This window comes from Rhagoletis zephyria, unplaced genomic scaffold (genome assembly GCF_001687245.7).
Source record: "Rhagoletis zephyria isolate East Lansing unplaced genomic scaffold, Rhagoletis_zephyria_1.1 Rzeph_scaffold_00367, whole genome shotgun sequence".
Lineage (NCBI taxonomy): Eukaryota > Metazoa > Arthropoda > Insecta > Diptera > Tephritidae > Rhagoletis > Rhagoletis zephyria.
The window spans coordinates 45,629-66,559 of record NW_016157451.1 but is presented as its reverse complement, the minus strand read 5'-3'; the positions used below and the strand labels follow the sequence as shown (position 1 = coordinate 66,559).

Genomic DNA, 20,931 nt, shown 5'->3' with positions numbered 1-20,931 from the left:
TTAAAAAAAATAAAATTTGTAAAGACTGAAGAGAAATCTATCGAAAACATTCCTGAAAAAATTTTCTAAATACAATAGGTAATTAGTTATATGGATCCGAAAAAATGGCCGTTTGACCAAAATGTCAAAATTCTAGACCCTCCAACTCGGAGTGTGTTTGACCGATCCCATTGAAATTTTGTGTCATAACTACTATTTTTTAGGACTAACCTTGGTGCAAATTTCATCCCGATCGGAAGACATAGATTTCAAAAGTTGGGTCACTTGAGGTGAAATGCCCCATATGTATATTACAAACGTACCCATGTTTTCCACGCTCCACTTATTATACCACGATTATCCTGATGACTCTATACCTCTACATTGCTAATTCCTTGTGCTGCTAGTGCGACGGTTTCTACACAGAAAATCGCTCTCAAAAACAGTTGAAAACATTCATTAGCACTTTGTGAACTTAAGACGAGCTTCACCACCTTTATCTAGGGTAATAAATCCAATTTTAAAAGCTATTGACACAATTATTAACATTTTCCATTTAAATGTTGTCAATGTTTCTTACGAACACAAGGAAAACTATAAAGCAATAAATCAGCTATTCGCTCACTAGTCAACTGTGACGTAGATGCGCAGAACGAAGCAAATTTGAACACACCATTGCGCAATCTTTGTATCTGTGATTTGTGCTTAATTATAGTAAAGTTGTTTCATTTTACATATTTTGAAGGAAACGATGGATTCTATTGCATTTGCAATTATAGCGCGCTATGGAAATGGTTTCACAAAGATATGCGAAGCTGTCGGGCATAGTAACCATGGGCGCATCTATGTCAGCTTCTGGTTGAATTGTCGAACCACAAGCCAGAACTCCTCCTATGCCTGAATAACTGGTTCTGAATCCAGTTAATGCAATAACAGCTTCTCCCAAGCCATTGAAAACATGCACTTTGTTAGGCCCACCCCACTTGTTGTGCTTGCTTCTGCCTTCGACCGCGCTTAGAGATTATAACCCTTACTAAGTAGAGTTCTCCTTTCTCGATAGTTTTGATTAAAAATGGCCAAAAATTCAACATAACAACTTTTATTGAAAATGAGATCAAAATTGCTAAAATATGGCCATACTTTTGTTAAGGGACAAAAGTTTATCAACGATTTTTGGCTTCAAGCAGCATCTGCGCTCTGAAATTATTTGCCCTGCTTTTGAATAATGTATGTACATATGTTTGAGTGAAAACTATCGATAGTGCTTACAAAACCATCGATGTTTTCCATAGTCAAAAACCATCGATACTATCAAGAGTGCCATCGATAGTTTTCCAGCTCTACGGCAAGTAACTTCGAAAGCATTTTAAATATACAAAAAAATATTGCCAAAAATCCGCGGTAAGTGCTAGATACTTTAAATCTTTTCTTTATTATACTAAACTTTTAAATTTCTAAACATGCTGATTAAAAAGTTAAAAATTTTTGCTGAAAATTTGCAAATTTTTCATAATATTTTCACAAAATATGAAGTTTGGATTTAAATGGTATTTTTAAGTAATCAGCTATACTGTCATAAAAAAGAAGAAAGCGTAAATTAACTAAAGAAAAATAGCCAAAACTTGCTAAAATGTAGCGACCAAGTTTATATTTGGGTCACTGTTCAGTTTCAGTTGTATATATGTAACACAGTTCGACATGAAAAATTTATCTGAGATAAGGCTACCCATTTCTAATAGATTTTGGGTCACAAAATTTCTAAAAATTGAAACTTATATACATATACAAATTTTAAGGAAATATTGCAAATAGCAAAATCGGCTAATTTTTTTGGCATAGCGGCTAACAAATCGGCTGCCGACTAAACCGAATTTTCTCCGGCTGTTTGTTTTCGCAACCGGCAAAATCTAGCCGGAAAACGGCTAAAATGTCAACAATGTACCGCGATCGAAAAGCTCGAGTAGCTTCGTTACGCTCGCGATTTTGACACAAATCCATTCTGGATATTATAGCCAGTGTTTCCAGAACTTTTTGGGCCAACCGGCTAAATGCAAAAAAAACTGGCTAAAAACGGCTTCACTGATTCAACTAAATTTCACATGTTTTATTTAAATAAATCAAAATTAGAAAGACTAGTTATTGGAGAGAAGTTGCAAATTGAAGCTGGAAAAAATTTTTCCAGCAAGAATTTGCAATTAGGAAAAACATATGATTGTGGCACATGGTTGGACCTTTTGCCGACGATAAATTGAATAAACAAGTTCGTTAAATTAAAAAATTTACAAACTGGAGCGATTTTAAAAAGAAAAATGTAAGTAAATATTTGTTTACTTAATTAATTTAGTTAATTCCAAAGATTTGAAAGGTACTCGGCTGAAGAAAACTGTATTCGTAATCGGAATGCAATCTCAACCAGAGGAAACCCTACAGTTACTACGACAAAAAAAAAAAATGAAACGTATGTTGAAGAAAGTCGGACTAACAAAAAATATACATGTAGATCCTGTTTTTGTCCCTTTGAAAGACCTTTAAAAATTGTATACAAATTTCTTATGTTTGAAAGGAACCCTGAACACTAGCTGGCAGGGAAACTTGCAAATTCGTGCAAATTTGCGTTCGTCCAGAAATTTGCAGTTTCTCTACTTGAGAGAGAATTTGGGAGCATTTTTTCTTACTATCTAATATTTTGAGTGATAATTCTCGCTGGATATTCTACGAACAAACCTATTGTCAGTCAAAAAATCGTTTTTTACGTGTTCATCAATTTGTACATGTTTCGAAAGATTTAAGAGATTGCTCAAGTAATGCGGGTTAGTATTTAATTTATCGCTATTGTACTTTACAAATATTTGGTTTAGATTTTCTAAAATGGCTATAAAACTATTGCTTGGTTTAAACAGCCCACCCTCGGATAATTGGTTTATATTGGAGTAATTCGTTTGCTGTTCTTTATCAGTTATTTCACCACATACTGATTGTTTTAATTTCGATACAAGGTATCCTCCAAAGTTTTCCAATCCATCAAATTCTATATCATTCAATGTTGATAAAGCGGTTTCTACTTCTGTTGCATCTTGTTCTTCGGAAATCTATGCACATATATTAAAAAAAACACATGTATATATTTCACAAAGATTTTCATGAAATGAAGGTTTACATCTAAGAGTTCTTCAAATGTATTTTCTTCATTTTCTATAACATCTCTGTATAACTGCTGAGTTAAAAATGTCTCGTCTGTTTCGAAGTTAGTGAGGACTTCGTCTTCAGTTGCCTTCACATTTGCATGATAGCTTAGTACATGGTCATCGCGACCTATTGTAAACATTTACATACATATATAATTATATTCGTACCTTACACAAAATTGCATTAAGCATACCTTAAATGTGCGATCGCAACCTGTATTCAAATTCAAGAGGGGAGGGATGGCCATGAATACCCCCTTTTGTTCTAATGACGCTGAAGAAATTTTCCACACAATCTTGATTAAGTTTCGCCGTTAATAAAAATTGCATACCAAATTGCTCTTTGAGATAGTTGTAGAGAGCGGGCAAGGCTTTGTTGTTTTGCAAAATCCCTTTTCGAAAAGGCAGCAACGACCTGTTCTGGCGTAAATTTAGCAAATTGGGTACAAAAATGGGGACATATAGAGCCCAAATGCAGCTCGTAATGGTCGCGAGTCATGCTGAATGCAGCTTACGTTAAACACATCATACCAGTCATTTATAATTTGGAAAAGTTCGGCGCACTTTAAAAACTCGTCAGCATCTCTACATAGACCGTGTTGAGCTGTTCTTATAAGGGGCCTGGTACATGTGTGTGAGAATAGTTTTGTGGCGTAACGCACTTTTTGACGCTCTGTAAAACAGGAACTCGCTATAAATGCATACGAACATACATATATGTGCATGTGAGTCAGATAAATATATGGATTTACCTGCCCCTTTTACATTCAGCATTTCTAAAGTTAAGCTTTTGGTTATGGTGAGGTCAGAATCGCACAGAGAAAGAAGTTCTTGCACAACATACTTGCTTAGGAATGTGATTTTAAATATAACGCCATCATCAACGAAATGGTTACGCAATAATTTAATTAAATGTGGAGGATCGCAAAAAACGAAAATTTTTTTGGTCTCATCTGATGGATGAGAAAAATAACATTTATCGTGGCCGACACCTATATTCCTCCAAACGGACTGGTTTTCAGGTCCAAGATCACAGACAACAGCAACAACAGTGAACCCAATTTTATATAGTTTTGGGATGATTTCACCCATACAACTCTGTGTCATTTTTGCATCAAATTGGTAGTAAATTGGTTGCTTCCAGCGACGACGAAGTCCGCGAACCATTGCTACCTGCACTTGCCTTTTTGGTGAAATTATAATATCCGTTTTCCTGTCATAGGCCCATTCTTCGCGGACCTTCATCTCGTCGAATGACAAAACGCACATCTTGTCTTCGAGCTCTAAATCAAGAGCACTCAAATGCTTCAAAGTTTCCCCTTGGTACCCAGTTCAACATTAAATTTTGCAGCCCACCTTAACGTAGTTGGTGAAGATAGCGGCTAGCCCTTTTTACGTAAGAGTTTGTAGCAACGTGGTATTGCTGAACAAATACAAATTGCTGAAGATATATCACTGACGTCATATCTTGGCAAAAGAGGAGTGTCCTGCAATATTCTATGTTGGTTTTCAGAAAAAAATGAGCTTATTTCTTCCTGTATATCTACTTTGTATTTTAAAGCAGCATTTTCTTCGGAAAGCCGCTTAATTTGCTTTTTTAACGTATTGGTTTCCAGAAAGTAAACGTCCATGTAGTCTCTAATGAGATGAATTACATTTACGGTTGCCAGACGTACTGATTTTATCAGTACAGTACTGATTTTTCAACTCTCGTACTGATTTTATTCATTTCTTCAATCAGTACGCTAATGTCCTGATTTTTCAATATTTGTACTGATTTGTACTGAATTTTCAATTCAAACAAAAAACTTTAGGATTTTCTTAAGGTTTTTACATAACGTTGTAACTTCCTTAAACTGTACTGTAAAAAGTAAGATGATAATTTAATTATGGTTGACATGATTCAGATAATGTTTGATATGCCTAAGAAATTAATACAAAAAAAAAAATATCAATCCTTTTATGGGCATATCACCGGGTCGTTACATACCAGATTTTAATATAAAAATCCACCTAAGATTTAACTGTCATCGGTGATGTTAATTCTGACCTAGTATCGCGCTTAACAGAAGAATTTACTTTTAAATTGCAAAGTCGGAACCAGTGATGACAAAAAAGACCCAGACGGGTTCTAACATCACAAAGTTGTTTTGCAGATAGAGGCTATTGAATATAAGCCCTCGATAGTAGGTTTGTCCCACAAGCTACTCGAAGTAACTTCGAGTTACACATACGCGTTCCACAAGTAAGTTTTAGAGTTTCTTTGATATACGCTCACAGTTTGAACTTTGCTTGAGTTTTTCTACAAGTAGCTTGTGGAACAAGCCTAATATCGAGGGCTTATATTCAATAGCCTCTATCTGCAATTTTCACAAAAACAACTTTGTGATGTTAGAACCTAACTGGGTCTTATTTTTCATCACTGGTGTTAATTCCGACTTTGCAATTTAAAAGTAAATTCTTCTGAAAAGCGTGATACAAGGTCATAATTAACATCACCGATGACAGTTAAGTCTTAGGTGGATTTTTATATTTTTATGAAAAATGCAGACAAAGGGTATTGAATATAAGCCCTCGATATGTTGGAGGATTAATAATTTAAAAAGAAGGCTGACGTTTTTTTGTCGGGTGTTGCTAGTTGTCTCGAAAATAACTTTCAGTGTAATAACAACAAATTTGAATATTCGAATGGCTTTTGCCTATAACTTACAATTCTTTTTTCACAATTTACTCACATTGTAAAAGAGTTTTGCATACAAGATATAGAGTTAGATACTCTTATTAGCGAATTCTTAGCCTTTCAAAGTTTTTGCGTAGTTGAAAACATTAATTTAAGCCATGAGGAATTATAGATGAAGTCCTTAAATAGTGGTACTTTTCCACAGTTTGAAAAAAAAATGTATTTTTTTCAATACCACACTCAAACGAAGCAACTGAGAGGATCTTAAGTATAAAGTTTTCTTCCTGGCGCAAAGAAAGAAACAGGCTTCTCATTAAAAATTTTTAAAGTGAACTGCATATTAAAAGTAATTTTAAATTGAAAAAAATAGAATTCTTTGACTATTTAAACACTGAAGATGGAAATGATCTCATAATTGCTATTCAAAAATGCCGTAAATATAATGATGTGTACACTCATGTTAANAGGCTTCTCATTAAAAATTTTTAAAGTGAACTGCATATTAAAAGTAATTTTAAATTGAAAAAAATAGAATTCTTTGACTATTTAAACACTGAAGATGGAAATGATCTCATAATTGCTATTCAAAAATGCCGTAAATATAATGATGTGTACACTCATGTTAAAATGAATAAACCTTTTCTTATGAACTATATTTTATTTATATACCAAAATATTGTTAAAAACAACTACTCTGGCGTTTTGAAGTATTATCTGATACTTACATTCATAATTTTGCTTTGAATAAAAATGTACTGAAAAGTACTGATTTTTTTAGCATGAAAAAGTCTAATGTACTGATTTCGCGCATAAAAAATCTGGCAACCGTAATTACATTTAAATCATATTATTGTTAACTATTCTTTGTAAAATACAAACTCAGTTTGTGTAGCAATGGTTGCTTGATGGATGTTGGCTATCTCTTCCCTAACAGATTCCACTTCCATATGCGACTGCGTTTGATATTGCACAAAAGTGCTGTTAAGAAAATATGGTTATTTTTGAACATAAAATCAAAACGAAATTTACAGCACTTCAGCACTTCAACAGACGACTTCTCTGTGACAAATAAAGATTTTTTAAAGCTTTTAAATAAATTTTGGAATGGAGGAGTAGTACTTTTAAATAACGAGATGATCTTTCTGAAAAAAATTTTTTCATCGAGTTACAGGAGCCCAAATGTGCCCAAAAACCGTGATTTTTGCACTTATAGGTTAGAATATCTCAAAATCCTGATGTGATAGAGCAATTCTGTGGCCCGATTTGAATTCAGCGCCCCGAAAACCTTCGGGAAAGTATAGTCTGGTTTCTGGGTACGAAGCAGTGATCGGACTTAAAAAAAAAATTCGTATGGTAGAATCTGGAAAAAATGCGGTAGATTTCAAAAAAATGTGGTAGATCTCAGGATTTGGATCAAATTTTGTACAAAAATTAAAAAAATTCTGCAAGGTTTCACATAAATTGCAAACATTTAAATTAGAATCTAAAAAAATTAATTTTAGTATAATAAAGTGCAAGATTTAAGTTGCTAAAAATTGCGTTGAGTTTTGGAAATTTTTTTCCTTGAACGTGTTAAGCAGTTCCTTCCATATCAAGATATTTTTCGAACATATTTTGAAAGATTTCTGCAACCTTGCGGAGTGCTGTCAGCTTTTCTTTTTATCACATCACGATGTAGCGAACAAATGTGGCACGTTCCAGAAACCGCTACTTGGGATTTGCCGATTTTGACAATTCTCAAGTATAAGTAAACAAGGCTTTAGAAACTTTAGATGCACTGAAATTTGCTAATACTTTCACAAAAATCGCCGTTTTGTAACATTTTCGCTATTAATTATTTTTATAAATCATATATTTGGCAATTTAACACAATAAAACCACGTTTCCTGTCGAAAAATTGGCCCATTCTGCCGGTTCATAGGCGCGTATTCATAGTCCAGCAACTAAGTCGAAACTAATAAAGTTGCAACTTAAATTTAAGTACCAACTTAAAATTTACTAAGTAGTTTCGACTTAGTTTACGATATAGCAAAACGAGTGTGAAAATGTATCGATTTTTCTTTACGATATTTTGGAAAAATTACATTTTTATTAAATAATATCAAGTTTGATCATCCGTGTATGTAATTTTTATTTTCATTGCATGATTATGCAAAAGAATAAGGTATCATTTTCTTGTTAATTGTGTGAAATAGCCAGAACAACCGCAGTGATGTGAAGTCGATGTTTATCGAAAGCATGCTGTGAAACATACAAATAGTAGATATCTAAATGTTATGCACAAATTTACTTTAAAAGAACTAGCGTGAAACTGACGTATTATTTGAAAATTTATCTAAATTATTCCAATTATACAATTTTGATGTAGCTTTATTCGAATTGTAATACGCATTTAACTTCATCTTCCGATTAAAATGGATCGATCTTTGTAAATTTTAATTGGAGTTTATTCAATATTATCAAAATCATGCTCTACCAACTTAATTTTTACATATTTCGTCTGTTTTCCCTTAATTTGATAAAATACTTCTTCCTAGTTACGACTTAGTTGCAGCTGCAGCCGAAACTAAATTTTATGGTGGTACTTAGCCAGAAAAGTCGAAACTAAGGCGACTATGAATAGCTTTAGTTGTGACTTAGAATAGTTTCGACTTAGTTGTGTACTAAATATGACTATGAATATGCGCCATAGTGTTTAGTTTTGGACAATTTTTGCCTTAAAATTAAGAAAATTATGTCGAGCAAAAATAAAACTACTCAAAAATGCGAATATGTGGTAGATTTCAGATGTGGTAGATGCTCTAAAAAGTGGCAGATCTACCACAATGTGGTAGAAGCCCGATCACTGGTAAGGAGATCGGTCTTATTTTGTCGGCGTATGTAATTATCAGTTGCGATCCCGTACTAGTCCGGAGTAGTCAGAAATAGTCAGAATCAGTCAGATTTTACTGGAAATCGATCCCGTACTCGGTTCTCTAACTATTGAGAGGAAAAAAAGAGAGTAAATTGGGTTCTCTCTCTGCCAGAAGTTACCAGTTTTAGTCCGAGAATTTTTTGCTGGTAAATTCTGGTAAAAGTGCCAAACGATCAGCTGTAGTGTGTTTGGCAACCAAATTGTAAACAAAAGAAAAGTGCACTCTGCTAATTCATGTTGAAAATTATTTAATTACTTGTTTAAGTGGATTCTAATGAATTTGAAAGTACTTTTGGTTCTTTACATGTGTGAGCTGAGAGGGTAAAAAATAAGCAAAAATTTACAACCAAGATTTGGATGTTATGTTGAAGTTGACCGAAGTTACCATTTTTTACTAGAAAGCGATCCCGTACTTTTCAATGTTACTCTCTCGCTCTGAGCGAATTTTTATTTTTTGACAGTTTTACCTATCGACATAACAGGCTAACCTAATATTCACGCACGCCGCCAATTTACTGTCAAAAATTTCTCATGCACATACAACTTGTATGGGACCAACCTAAATTGAACGGCGGGCGTATGAAGCTAACTCAATTTCCAATTTTAGTTCTGCGTGACATTTTGATTTGACATTTCGCTCAATGAAATGAAATGCAAACGCACGCAAGCCAATTGCGGATGACGCAAGAAAAAAAATTCTACGGCGTGCTTACCAAAACGCAAGCCGCGAATATTAGGTTAGCCTTTAAGAGCATGATTCAATAATACAAGGTTGGATAACCTGGCAGTTGTCTCGCTCCCACATTCTGCCTTAGCCTGTGTTGCCTTCTTTTTTGATTTGTAGGAACTACTACTAAAATACAAGGAGAAATATTGTCTTCGTATAAAAAGTTCAACAGGCAACATTGCCGATATTTTCATCGATTGTTTCGTGGAAATTCATTTTCTTATTGGGCAAATTCAAGTAAGTATGGAAAAAAATCAAAAGTAATGGAAATATTTTGAATTACAACAATAATTTACATATTTATTTGCAGGGTATTGGAGTTATTCATAATTTGTATTCAAAAAGTACGTTTTACAACAAGTGCAGGCGTTGCAAGTAAGTTTTGCATGCTAGCATCCCTGTGTGACTTGGGTGTCCGCCCACGTTTGCTGGTGCATATATTTTTACCACTGCAGCGTTTGGGTTGGTCAAGTGCAGCCTTTGCATATTTACAAGTAAGTATACCACTCCATAAAAGCGAAAGTGGAAATATTAATAAAGATATTTTCTTGTGCTCATTGGGACTGATTGCAGAAAAAGTACACAACCTTACAAAAAATTAACATTTTAAAAAAACGAAATGTAAATAAATTGGGATATTGAAGACATATTTTTAAAGTTTAACCGATATAATGATTAACAAGACTGATTGGAGAAAAAAGTAAAAAACATTCCGCAAAAATTAGATTTTTAAATAACCAAATGTAATTAAATTTCGATATTGAAGATATAACTTTTAAATGTAACCAATATAATGATTAGCAAGACTGATTGGAGGGAAAAGTAGAAAACATTACTAAAAAATTTAAATTTCAAAAAAACCAAATGTAATTCAATTTAAGATATTGAACATGTAATGTTTAAATGCAACAAATATAACAATTTTTAAAATATTAATTTATATGCATTAAATCAATTGCATCTTTACTATTTGTATAATTCTTCATATAGTCCCTTTGAATAAAGGATTTGTTTGAATTCCATTCATTTTGTTTAATACATCCTGGAATTTCAATGAAACCATGGTTTATTTTGAATATTTGTGAACATTCCTTCAAAGATTTCAAAGATTTTTCTTTGGCAAGAAATGTATGTGAATATCCATTTATTTCATTTTTAATATTTATGTGGCCATAAAAAGTTAATTCATTGTCTATTGTGTAGATCAGTGGAATCTTCTTTATATATTTAATTCAGTTTGTATACAAAAACGCATTTCAGCACTAGCAGACTACTTACTTTTCCTACTACCTTTTCACAAAAGGAGATAAAATTGCTACCCGCTTCTCTTTCCTTCTCAAATGCAACCTTACAAGGTAGTCGATTGACACAAATGTCAATACTTATCCAACCTTGTATTATTGAATCATGCTGTAAGAGTACGTGTTAAAATAATTTGACAGCTATGGTCCGTAGGCCTTCGTTTCCAATGTGTTCCAAGCTTTAGTGCCTAGCATTACAAAGTGTATGTGCAACAGCGTTACCGCGAGCTTGAAAAAAAGTATCAGTTGCCAAGAAGAAAAAGTATCAAAAAGTATCAAAAGCACACAACACTTTTATTTGTTAAACTTATATTTAAAAAACAAATAATAAATAAAATTTTATAATTAAATCCATAGTTATAAGAAAAAATTTATATTACTTTCTTTAACAAAACAGAGAATCGTATGCTTATTTGCATAACGAAAAACAAACTTATAGGGCTTATAAACCAAAAGCATTGCGCAACCCGAGACTTGTAAAAGTCAATACTGTGCAAATTACTACAGAATAAAATTGCGCAAACCTTATTTTGGAGAAACGTGTCTCAAGTAAAAATATGCAAGAAATATGAATGTGCGTTGGATAGTTTCATAGCTTCAGCTTTAAAACACAAAAAAAAAATACCTATAAAAAATATAATTTTTTTCTACGTTCTTATCCATATTTTACAGCACGATCTGCACACCAAAATCAAAACTTTCGCAGTTGTCGCCATACGCAGCACAAATTACTGTACAATAACACAAGCATGAGCAAAATATGAAAATAATTTGGATTTTAGCACATTAACTGTGCAATGTAGTACAAACAACCCAATATGCCACAGAAACGACCGACGCAACCCCGATATTGCGCAATATTTTTGCGTGGTTAGGGCCTGTGTGACCATTATGATCCAAGTGGATCGAAAGTGATACATTTTTCGATGAATTTTGGAGCGATACTTTTCTTTCAGTTTTGATACTTTTCCAAATACAAAAGAAAAAAATCTATAAATTTGTATGCATTACGAAACATGTCGGTCACCTGTGGCATCGTACATCCAAAAGTTCATTGTCGTTCACTGAACGAACCTTTGATGTATTATGATTCATGGCCCATGACGATAAACGTCAAAATGTAAATAAACGAACAATATCATAGCATAGCATTTTTTTTATATTTTCGCTATGTTCAATAACAAAAATTTGGGCTTGGTACTCGGTAACTCGGTGTTCGGTAAGGCCCTGTTTCCACAGGAAAACACCAATGTCGTGATAACCATGTCACAAAATATATTTCCAATGGATACCGCCTATTTTTCATGGGCTGCAATATATGTCAGCGCTTATTGCTTGACATTTTTGAGGCTATTTTATAGTATGACAGCCATATTTTCACTTGAAAGAAAGCGTGTAATATTAAATCAAAATAAGAATCTGTTCCCTATTGGATCATTTATGATAACGTTTTAGGAAGTTATTCAACAAGTTTTTTAAGATTTAAAGGTTTTTAAACACCGAAATTGAGAGAATGTGGTCTGGCGGCGTCATGCGGAAAATGCTTATACATATCAAGACATTAAAGTCCCCACACACAAAAACTTGCAATCATACCGCTCGTCAAAATGACAGTTGGTAGGCCATCGGTGTTTGCCTGTGGAGTTTTGCGGTAAATTTTCCCCCATGTATCTTGTTTGTGTAAAATTATTTTAGTATCGGTTTACCGGTTACCGAATTATCGTGGTAGAAACTTGATAATTTTTCTGGTAGTTCGTAAACTGCAATCAGCTGTACGATATTCATCCAATTTTGAATCCGCCCGCTGCCGAAAGGCATAACGCATTGGAGTAAATAAAATTCCTTAAATTTTTTATTACAATTTATTTTTTAATAGGAAAAAGGCTACGAATCAGCTGTTGATAAACATAGCTTACCAGACTAAAGGTGTGGTTAAACTTGGCAATCCTACCTCTTTTTCTACGCATTTTGCTGTCAAAATACGAAATCGAAAGCCTACTTTCCCGTGTAAACAATCAGAAAGTCCTTTTTGCAGATGTGCAGAAATCACTTTCGTCAATAAAAATTGCAAGGTGTAACCGCAACTGAAATTACGCAAATCTGTTTCGGGAAATAATTTCAACTTGCTCGTGCAATAAATGTTAAATTGTTTTGGAAAATGGGTTTTCATAAAAATTATTAGTTTTATTCCATATTGATGCTTGGATACTTATATGAAAAAAAGTGATACATGTTGATACATTTTAAGTCTCTTTTCTGCTACAATTTTTTACAAGCCAGCGGTCACACTGGTTAGGGGCCCTATGACAGCGGTGTGTGCAATGAAATTCCGGGTTGTGTTTCTCTTATAAGAGTTACCAAATAAAACTTATAAATATCAATATGTAAATTTTGAGACTTTAAATAACAAAAAAAAAAAATATTTGCCTTTAAACTAGTAATACTATTCACAGTTTTCAAAAATTCATTTCTGTCAGCCGAAAGTATCAAAATGGGCGTTTGTAAACAAAAAAGTATCAAAGTATCAAATCTTATAATTTAGAAAAAAAGTATCAAAAATGGTACAATTGTATCAAAACGGCAACGCTGTGTACAAACGTATGTATCGCGGTGCAGCAAACAAAGGTGGCGCCGTCAGTGTACCGCTACTTTGGTTTTGCCGATTTTGACAGTTGTGGTAATTTGTAAATAAACCTTTGTTTACAAATCAGCGAAGAAGAAATTTGAATTATAAGTTAAAAATCGGTTTAAATTGTGTTAATTTGCAATTTGTGAGTGATTTTTGAGTTGAAGACTGCGTGAAAACTAATACAATGAAGTGCTGTGTGTTAAATTGAGACAGCCGTCAAGATGGAAGAAGCGTAGATGCAGTTGTAGCGCTGGGACGATTCGGGCACGGCAAAGCTCCGTGCTCCAAGCAGCCTCCATTAGCAAGTTAACTAATCAATCCTGGTGAGATGCTGCCGCAGTTTTCTGCAGCAGCCTTAATTGCAAAGCAATGGAATGCACAAAAAAAAGGTGGCTATGGGGGGGGGGGGGGGGGGGGNGCAAATTAAAATTTTACCCTTACAGACGGCAGTAATGCGAATAAACCAGCCGCAAGGTCGTGGGTTCGAGTCCCACGGCCAGTATACTTTTTTTATTTCTTTTTCATTCTTTTTTTATAAGTTCTATATTTTTTTTACGTTACTTTCAGTTAGTTGTTGTTGAATTTTTAACAAAATTCATCTCTAAAAATTAAAATTAACTAATAGTAAAATAAGAAACGTGATATAAAATAAAGCAAATGAAAATAAAATAAAGTAAAATTAAATATATAAATAAAATAAAACAAAAAAAATATAAAATAAATAATAAAAACAAAAAAATTTTCGCAATCGCTCCAACCGTATATCGAACCTGGCAGCTACAGGCTTGTAGCTCGCAACTCTCACCACTCGGCTACCGCGTACGCGAAACTCGACTGCTTCGTTTGCTTTCTTGTACAAAAGACAACAACTGGCCGTTTTTACCAGTGTTGTCATCGAAAATTCCCCGGATCCGAGTTAATTCCCAAAAACTTCGTGCATTTGTTCGGCTGCTTATGCTCATTTTAAAGAGGAAAATGCATGAGTTAAAGCAAATTAAGGCTGGTTATGCAAATAATCGAGCCCGTTTGTCTACCGTATTAATGCGGAACTCCGGGGATGCCAAACTAAATTGCAGCCGTAAAGTGAACTGTTATGGCTGTTTCAACTTGTTCTTCTTTTCGCTTATTCTTTGTTTACTTGTGGTACATAAATGTCAAAGGCCAGGACGGCGCAATCTTGTATTCTATCATTCTTACGTATGCATGTATGTATCATGATTCAATAATACAAGGTTCGATAAACTGACAGTTGTCTCTCTCGCACCGCTCCCTTAGCAGCGGCACCGTGTTGCTTCTTTGCAAATTTACTTGTATTATTGAATCATGTGTATGTATGTAGTTACTGTTTTTCATAAGGTCCTGTCTCCAGAGGAAAACACTGATGTCGTGTTAACCATGTCACAAAATATATTTCCAATGGATACCGCCTATTTCTCATGGGCTGCAATATATGTCAGCGCTTATTGCTTGACATCTATTGCAGGCAATTCGATAGTTTGACAGCCATATTTTAATTTGAAAGAAAGCGTGCTGGTGGTAACATCGATGAAATTTTGATATTAAATCAAAATTAAAATCTGTTCCCTATTGGATTATTTATGATTACGTTTCAGTAAATTATTCAGCAAGTATTTTTTAAAGATTTAAATGTTTTAAACACCGAAATTGAGAGAATGTTGTCTGGTGACGTCATGCGGCAAATGCTTATTTCAAGACATCAAAGTGCCCACACACAAAAACATGCAATCATATTTCTCGTCAAAATGACAGTTGGTAGGCCATCGGTGTTTGCCTGTGGAGTTCTGCGGTAAGGCAGTACACACCTCCGATGTGCACGAAACGAAACATATTCCAACGTGTGTGGCGAGTGATTGTCGAGACACATTTCTTTGTGTGCGGTTGTGTGATAGCCATTGCAACAAGTTTGTTTCAAACCAGTATTGTTTTCAATAACTGCGAACTTTGTTGCGGCATAAGTCATACCTGAAATCGAAACAAAGAAACAAGGCGAAACGGAAAATCATGTTTCGTTGTAGACGGCTGGCTGTTTGCCTTCGTTTGGCTGTCGTGGCAGTATATGTGAAATTTTTGCTGACTATGGACGAAGACACCGGAAAATTAATTGATTTAGTTGAAGCAAGAAGAGCACTATATGATGCTAGAGATATGGACCATGCTAATCGAAAAAGAATTGAGAATCTGTGGATAGAAGTATCTATCGAAATGAATTGGGAGGGTGAGTTTTTGCAATATTTTTCACTATACGAACAAACACGTGTATGCATGCATCCATAGATGTACAAGCAACCGGGAGACAAATTACGAAACAAACAGAGTGGGTATACAACCTGCAGCATTATATGGCAGTGTTGCCACAAAAAAATTACCAAATTCCTCAAAAGCAAATGAAAAATCCTCAAAATCCGACCAAATTAAAATCAAAATTTTCTTATTATAGATATGAGTATTGTTTACTGCATACTATTTACTGGTACTTAGTATAAAATTAATTACATTCTCCAATTCAGTTGGTACATTTGTTCTGGCGGTTCAAACAAAGTATCACCGTTATTTTTTATGCCTTTGTTGGTATGTATATAATATTGATTCAACTACATATATGAGTGCTCAATCTGGTCCTCAAGTCAGTCCTACACATTTTCAAACTACTAAATATACGTTCTACTGGAGCATTAGAAAAGGGCTATATTAGTAATGCAGATATAATTTTTTCTAATTGGGATTCTTATATGAACTTGAATAATCTTTTAATTCAAAGAGTTTTTTCCTATAATTTTCTTGATCTAATGCAGAATCAATATGAACATCCTTATGATCGAACAATGCGTGTTCTCTCCATTTTTTAACGAGATTTTGCAAGTTCAAAGTACATAATTTGAAAATATAACGATGGAATGAAAAAAATTATCGATAACATTTTGAATATTTAGCAGAAAATGCAGATGTGCTTAAGAGCGAAAAATACCACACAAGCAGCTTGACAAACCAAGCAAAATATCCCTTTTCTTAAAGTTATTTATGTTGTGTATGGGGAAATGTGGACAAAAATCAAAACCGGAACCAGAAGAAAACTAAAATTCTTTGTTTGAACGAGTCATGTTTGCATGGTGTATGGCGAAATGGGTAGAGTTGGTTTGAAGAATGTTTGTATTTTGCTATTTATAAAACTTCGGAAACCTTTTTGTTCAAAACTTTGCGGAGCGATTTAACAACTCTGTTGTGCGAAACATGGTTGCATTTGTTATCTGCAAATGTATCGAGAGAAAAATCCTCAAAAAATACTCAAGCGCAGCCGAAATTCCTCACGTTTTGAGGAATTACAACAAAGTGGCAACACTGTTATATAGTCTTTCAATTTGAGTAATTTCATTTGGGTTTTTAGCTATTCACTTCGTGGGTTCGCGCCTAACACATACATGTATGTTCATTAGGGTGGTCCAAAAATGAATGTGAAAATGTAAAGTCGGAATTTTTATGCTCTCACCCCCTAGGATTGTTCGATACCGAAAAAAATAAACCCTTATTTTTTTAATTTAAAATCAAAAAATATTTAGAGGTCACTCAAAGCGCCCAAACTTTTCGGTGTATTTTATATGGGGAAAAAACAACTTTTCATAGAAATGGTATAGAATAGTTATGACTCAATATTTTTCTTTCAGAAAACTCTGTTTATCTGCAGGAGATTCCCAAAAATAATACCCAATTGTTTATTTAACCACTTTTTCATTGCAGCTATAATTTATAGGTCCGCCAAAAACCCACAAAAACACCGAAAAATGCAATGGGCGACCAATAAAAAATCGTTAGTTTTAAAAAATGTTAAATAAACAGTTGGGTATTATTATTTAAAGTCTCCTTTTTTCGATATAGAACAATCCTAGGGGGTGAGAGCATAACCATTACGACTTTACTGTTTTGGACCACCCTAATGCACATACATATGTATGTATGTACATACTTCCACATGCATGCATTCATTTTTACATTTATTTATGTACATACATATTTATGTACAGTTGTGCTCATAAAACTGATAGTACCACGATAGCTCAAAGATACTTAATCTATTCTTTGACATGTTCTGTTTTGAGAGTATAAGAGATTTGATAGATACCTATCGTTGTTACCTTAATTCACCGACACTTTTTTTGAATGTGGGGTTTTCACAGATTTTGGTAGGGTGTAATACATAAATGTCGGCCGCTGTGGTGTAGTGGTAAGCAGTGCGCGCTTCCACTCCACAGCACCTTCAGGCCCTGGTCAAAGCAACATCGCAAAAAATATGGAAAAAAGGGTTTTTCTTAACAGCGGTCGTCCCTCGGCAGGCAATGACAAATCTCCGAGTGTATATCTGCCATGAAAAACAGCTTCTCATAAAAAACACAATCGCCGTTCGGAGTCGGCGTAAAACTGTAGGACCCTCCGCTTTGTGTGACAACATCAGGGCGCACGCCACAAATCGGAGGAGAAGCTCGGCCAAACACTAACATACATATGTGTAAGCGCCATTACCAAATCAACGGGGTTCCATGCCACTTTTTAACGAGCCCCACTTGTTTTTGATACCGGTTTTGTAATGTTTTTTGCTCTCCTGTAAAAAAAATTTGTTGCCTAGGGCCTTTGTGAATTAAGGTGACGCTATGGATATTAGGGACAGAAAAGTAGAATCCACATACATACATACATACATGCATAGAATAAATTAAAACTAGTGAACACAGTATCCAAAGATATCCTAAGACAGTGTTGTGTAGAGATGCTACCACGTTGATGAGTTCCGATTCCGGATTCCTTGAAATGCAGGAAAATCACTCCTGTTATCACTTTGACTCTTACCAGTCTAATATTTTGATGGTTTAAGACGCATAGCCGAAAGTTAATGAACCATAAATAAGTGTACAAACATAATTTCGTCAGTTTTTCTTATGACAAGTAGCTTAAGTATTTTCTAACTATTTTATAAATATAAACAAATTACATATGTATAATATAATATATAAAATAACGCGAATATCCTTATATTCGTTTATCAGTTCGAATATTCAAGTATATGGATAACATTTTGATATCCGGTCAATAAACGTCCAGTTGATTATCCGGATGTTATAAAAAGTATTCGACTGATTCGTAGAATTACTGAATCAATTGCGTTGCAAAATAAATAATAGAAAAAGCTCTCTCATTCACCACTCGTAATGAAAAGCAATTTTGAGAGAAAGCACTTATCACTGTTGCCTGTTTGCGGGATTTCGCCTTTTTTCGAAATTTTTCAACCAAAAAGGGCGAATGGGATTTTCTGTCCAGAAACGGGATTTTTCGCATACCATACAAAGCTATAAAATTTAGTAATTGATAAATAAGAAAGGTGCCATATTCTGCGGTAAATTAACGCCGTTCATTCGAATCCTATCAGCGAAACTTTATTCACTTGAAATTAATTTTAATAGCAAGTTTTTGGCTTATACATACGGTGACCATTCGTACCGATTTTGATTTTATGATTTAACGAAAAATTAAATCATAAACTAAAAATCTACTTCCGTATAAAAAAACATTAAGAAAAAATAACATTGCTTCACTTAGTGCAAAAAAAGCTTAAACTACGAGTGTGTTTTTGATACAGGAGATGCAAAGTTCTAATTTCTGCCCACCGCGAATGCTGTGTTGCATGTTTTGCAGACTGTCTTTGTTTTTGGTGGACGGAATGCGCGAACATTTCGTTTATTTTCACTTTTGACACTTTTAATGTGTTCCAGAACGTCTGGGTTTTGCAGGATTTAGTCCAAAGGCGTTCACGTACGCAAAAATTAACAAACATGATAATTTATATGTTGGGTCTAACGATATTAGACCCCGGGTCTTCCTGAAGGCCTACTGACTTCTCGAGAAGGAGCGCTGGAAATGCTCACACACACAGTGTGCAGTGTGTAGTGATGTTGAGATATGCTTTGCACTTGCCTAGGGGCTAGCTGTTCTGTAATACCTTATCATGGAAAGGATTTAACAAAATTTCCTCTGGGTAGATATATATATATATATATATGTATGTGCGTATGTATGGTACAACCTTGATTTTTATATTTATACCCGAGCGCACTTGTGCACAAGGGTATTATAACTTTGTTCACATAACGGTTGTTTGTAACAGGCAAAACTAATCGAGATAGATATAGACAAATGTATACATAAATAATCAGAATGAAAAGAGAAATCGATTAAGCGGTGACTGTCTGTCCGTCCGTCCGTCCGTCAGTCCGTCCGTCTGTCCGTCCGTCTGTCCGTCCGTCTGTGCACACAATAACTCGAGTAAAAATTAAGATATCTTATCGAAACTTGGTACGTGTACTTCCTTCGGGCGTAGGACGGATGGAATGGGCAAAATCGGACAATAACCACGCCTACTTCCCATATAACGGTAATTTTCAGAAATACAAAAACTGCGATATTTTAGTAACTACTGAAGATAATTCACTCAAAATTGATACTTACAACAAATTTTAGACGATAAATAAGAATATTGAAATTTTTTGGAAAATGGGCGTAGCCACGCCCACTTATGGTTACAAGTGTATATCTTGGTAACCGCTGCACCAATTTCTTCGAAACTTGGCACAGTTGTTGGCCCTGTTACAGCATACCAAATGGCCGAAAATTTTTAACATCGGACAATAACCACGCCCACATCCCATATAACGGTAATTTCGATAAATACGAAATCCTCGATAAATCAGTAAATATTAAAGCTAAATTATTCAAAATTTGATGGTTGCAACAATTCTTTACCAGGAAATACTCTTATGATAAAATTTTGGTAAATGGGCGTAGCACCGCCCACTTATGATCATATATATGTATCTCGCTAACCGTTCTAGCAATTTGTACTCGGTATGGTTATTGTGCTCGCCACATAAAAGCAAACCATTGTTGAAATCGGACTAAAATTACGGCCGCTTTTCATATAACGGTAAATTTCAGAAATGCTTGAAATTTCAATATTTCGAAATTTAGGACGCTAGTTTACTTAAAATTTATACACCCCGGCTTATCATGTAGCGGTAGCTTTCGGAAAGGTGGAAAACATATCTATACTAATTATATAAAGAGAAGTCCCTTTTTTTTGTAACAGGTAATCTCGCGAACGGCTGGTCCGATTTTCATGAAATTTTGTATGCAAATAGCTTTCGGTAACCACCATGTTTTAGGCTAAAAAGATTTTACTTTTTTTCGGGTAGGTGGACCAGGGACCGGTCTATTCGAAAAAATCTTATTATAGTCCGATGTGCTTAAAATTTAGTACGTAAGTAGCTTTTTAGCATATATTAGCATATATGACCCATTTTTTCCGGGAAGTGGTCCAGAGACCGATCTATTCGAAAAAATCGTATTTACGGTCCGATTTGTTTAAAATTCGGTACGTAGGTAGCTTTTTAGCATATATTAGCATAAATGATCCATTTTGTCCGAGAAGTGGGCCAGGGACCGATCTGTTCGAAGA

At 34.4% G+C, this 20,931-nt stretch overlaps 2 protein-coding genes across 2 annotated transcripts in view; one reads left to right on the top strand and one right to left on the bottom strand.

Annotated features, from left to right (window-relative positions):
* LOC108359255 (ras-related and estrogen-regulated growth inhibitor-like protein) overlaps positions 1 to 20,931 on the bottom strand; it is a 110,677-nt gene that overhangs the window by 67,899 nt on the left and 21,847 nt on the right. The window lies entirely within an intron of this gene.
* Positions 15,332 to 20,931, top strand: part of LOC108359251 (uncharacterized) — an 8,047-nt gene continuing 2,447 nt past the window's right edge. The window contains exon 1 of the mRNA XM_017611004.1: positions 15,332 to 15,651. Coding sequence (XP_017466493.1) covers positions 15,438 to 15,651 — 214 coding nt within the window. The 5' untranslated portion in view covers positions 15,332 to 15,437. The remainder of the gene's footprint in view (positions 15,652 to 20,931) is intronic.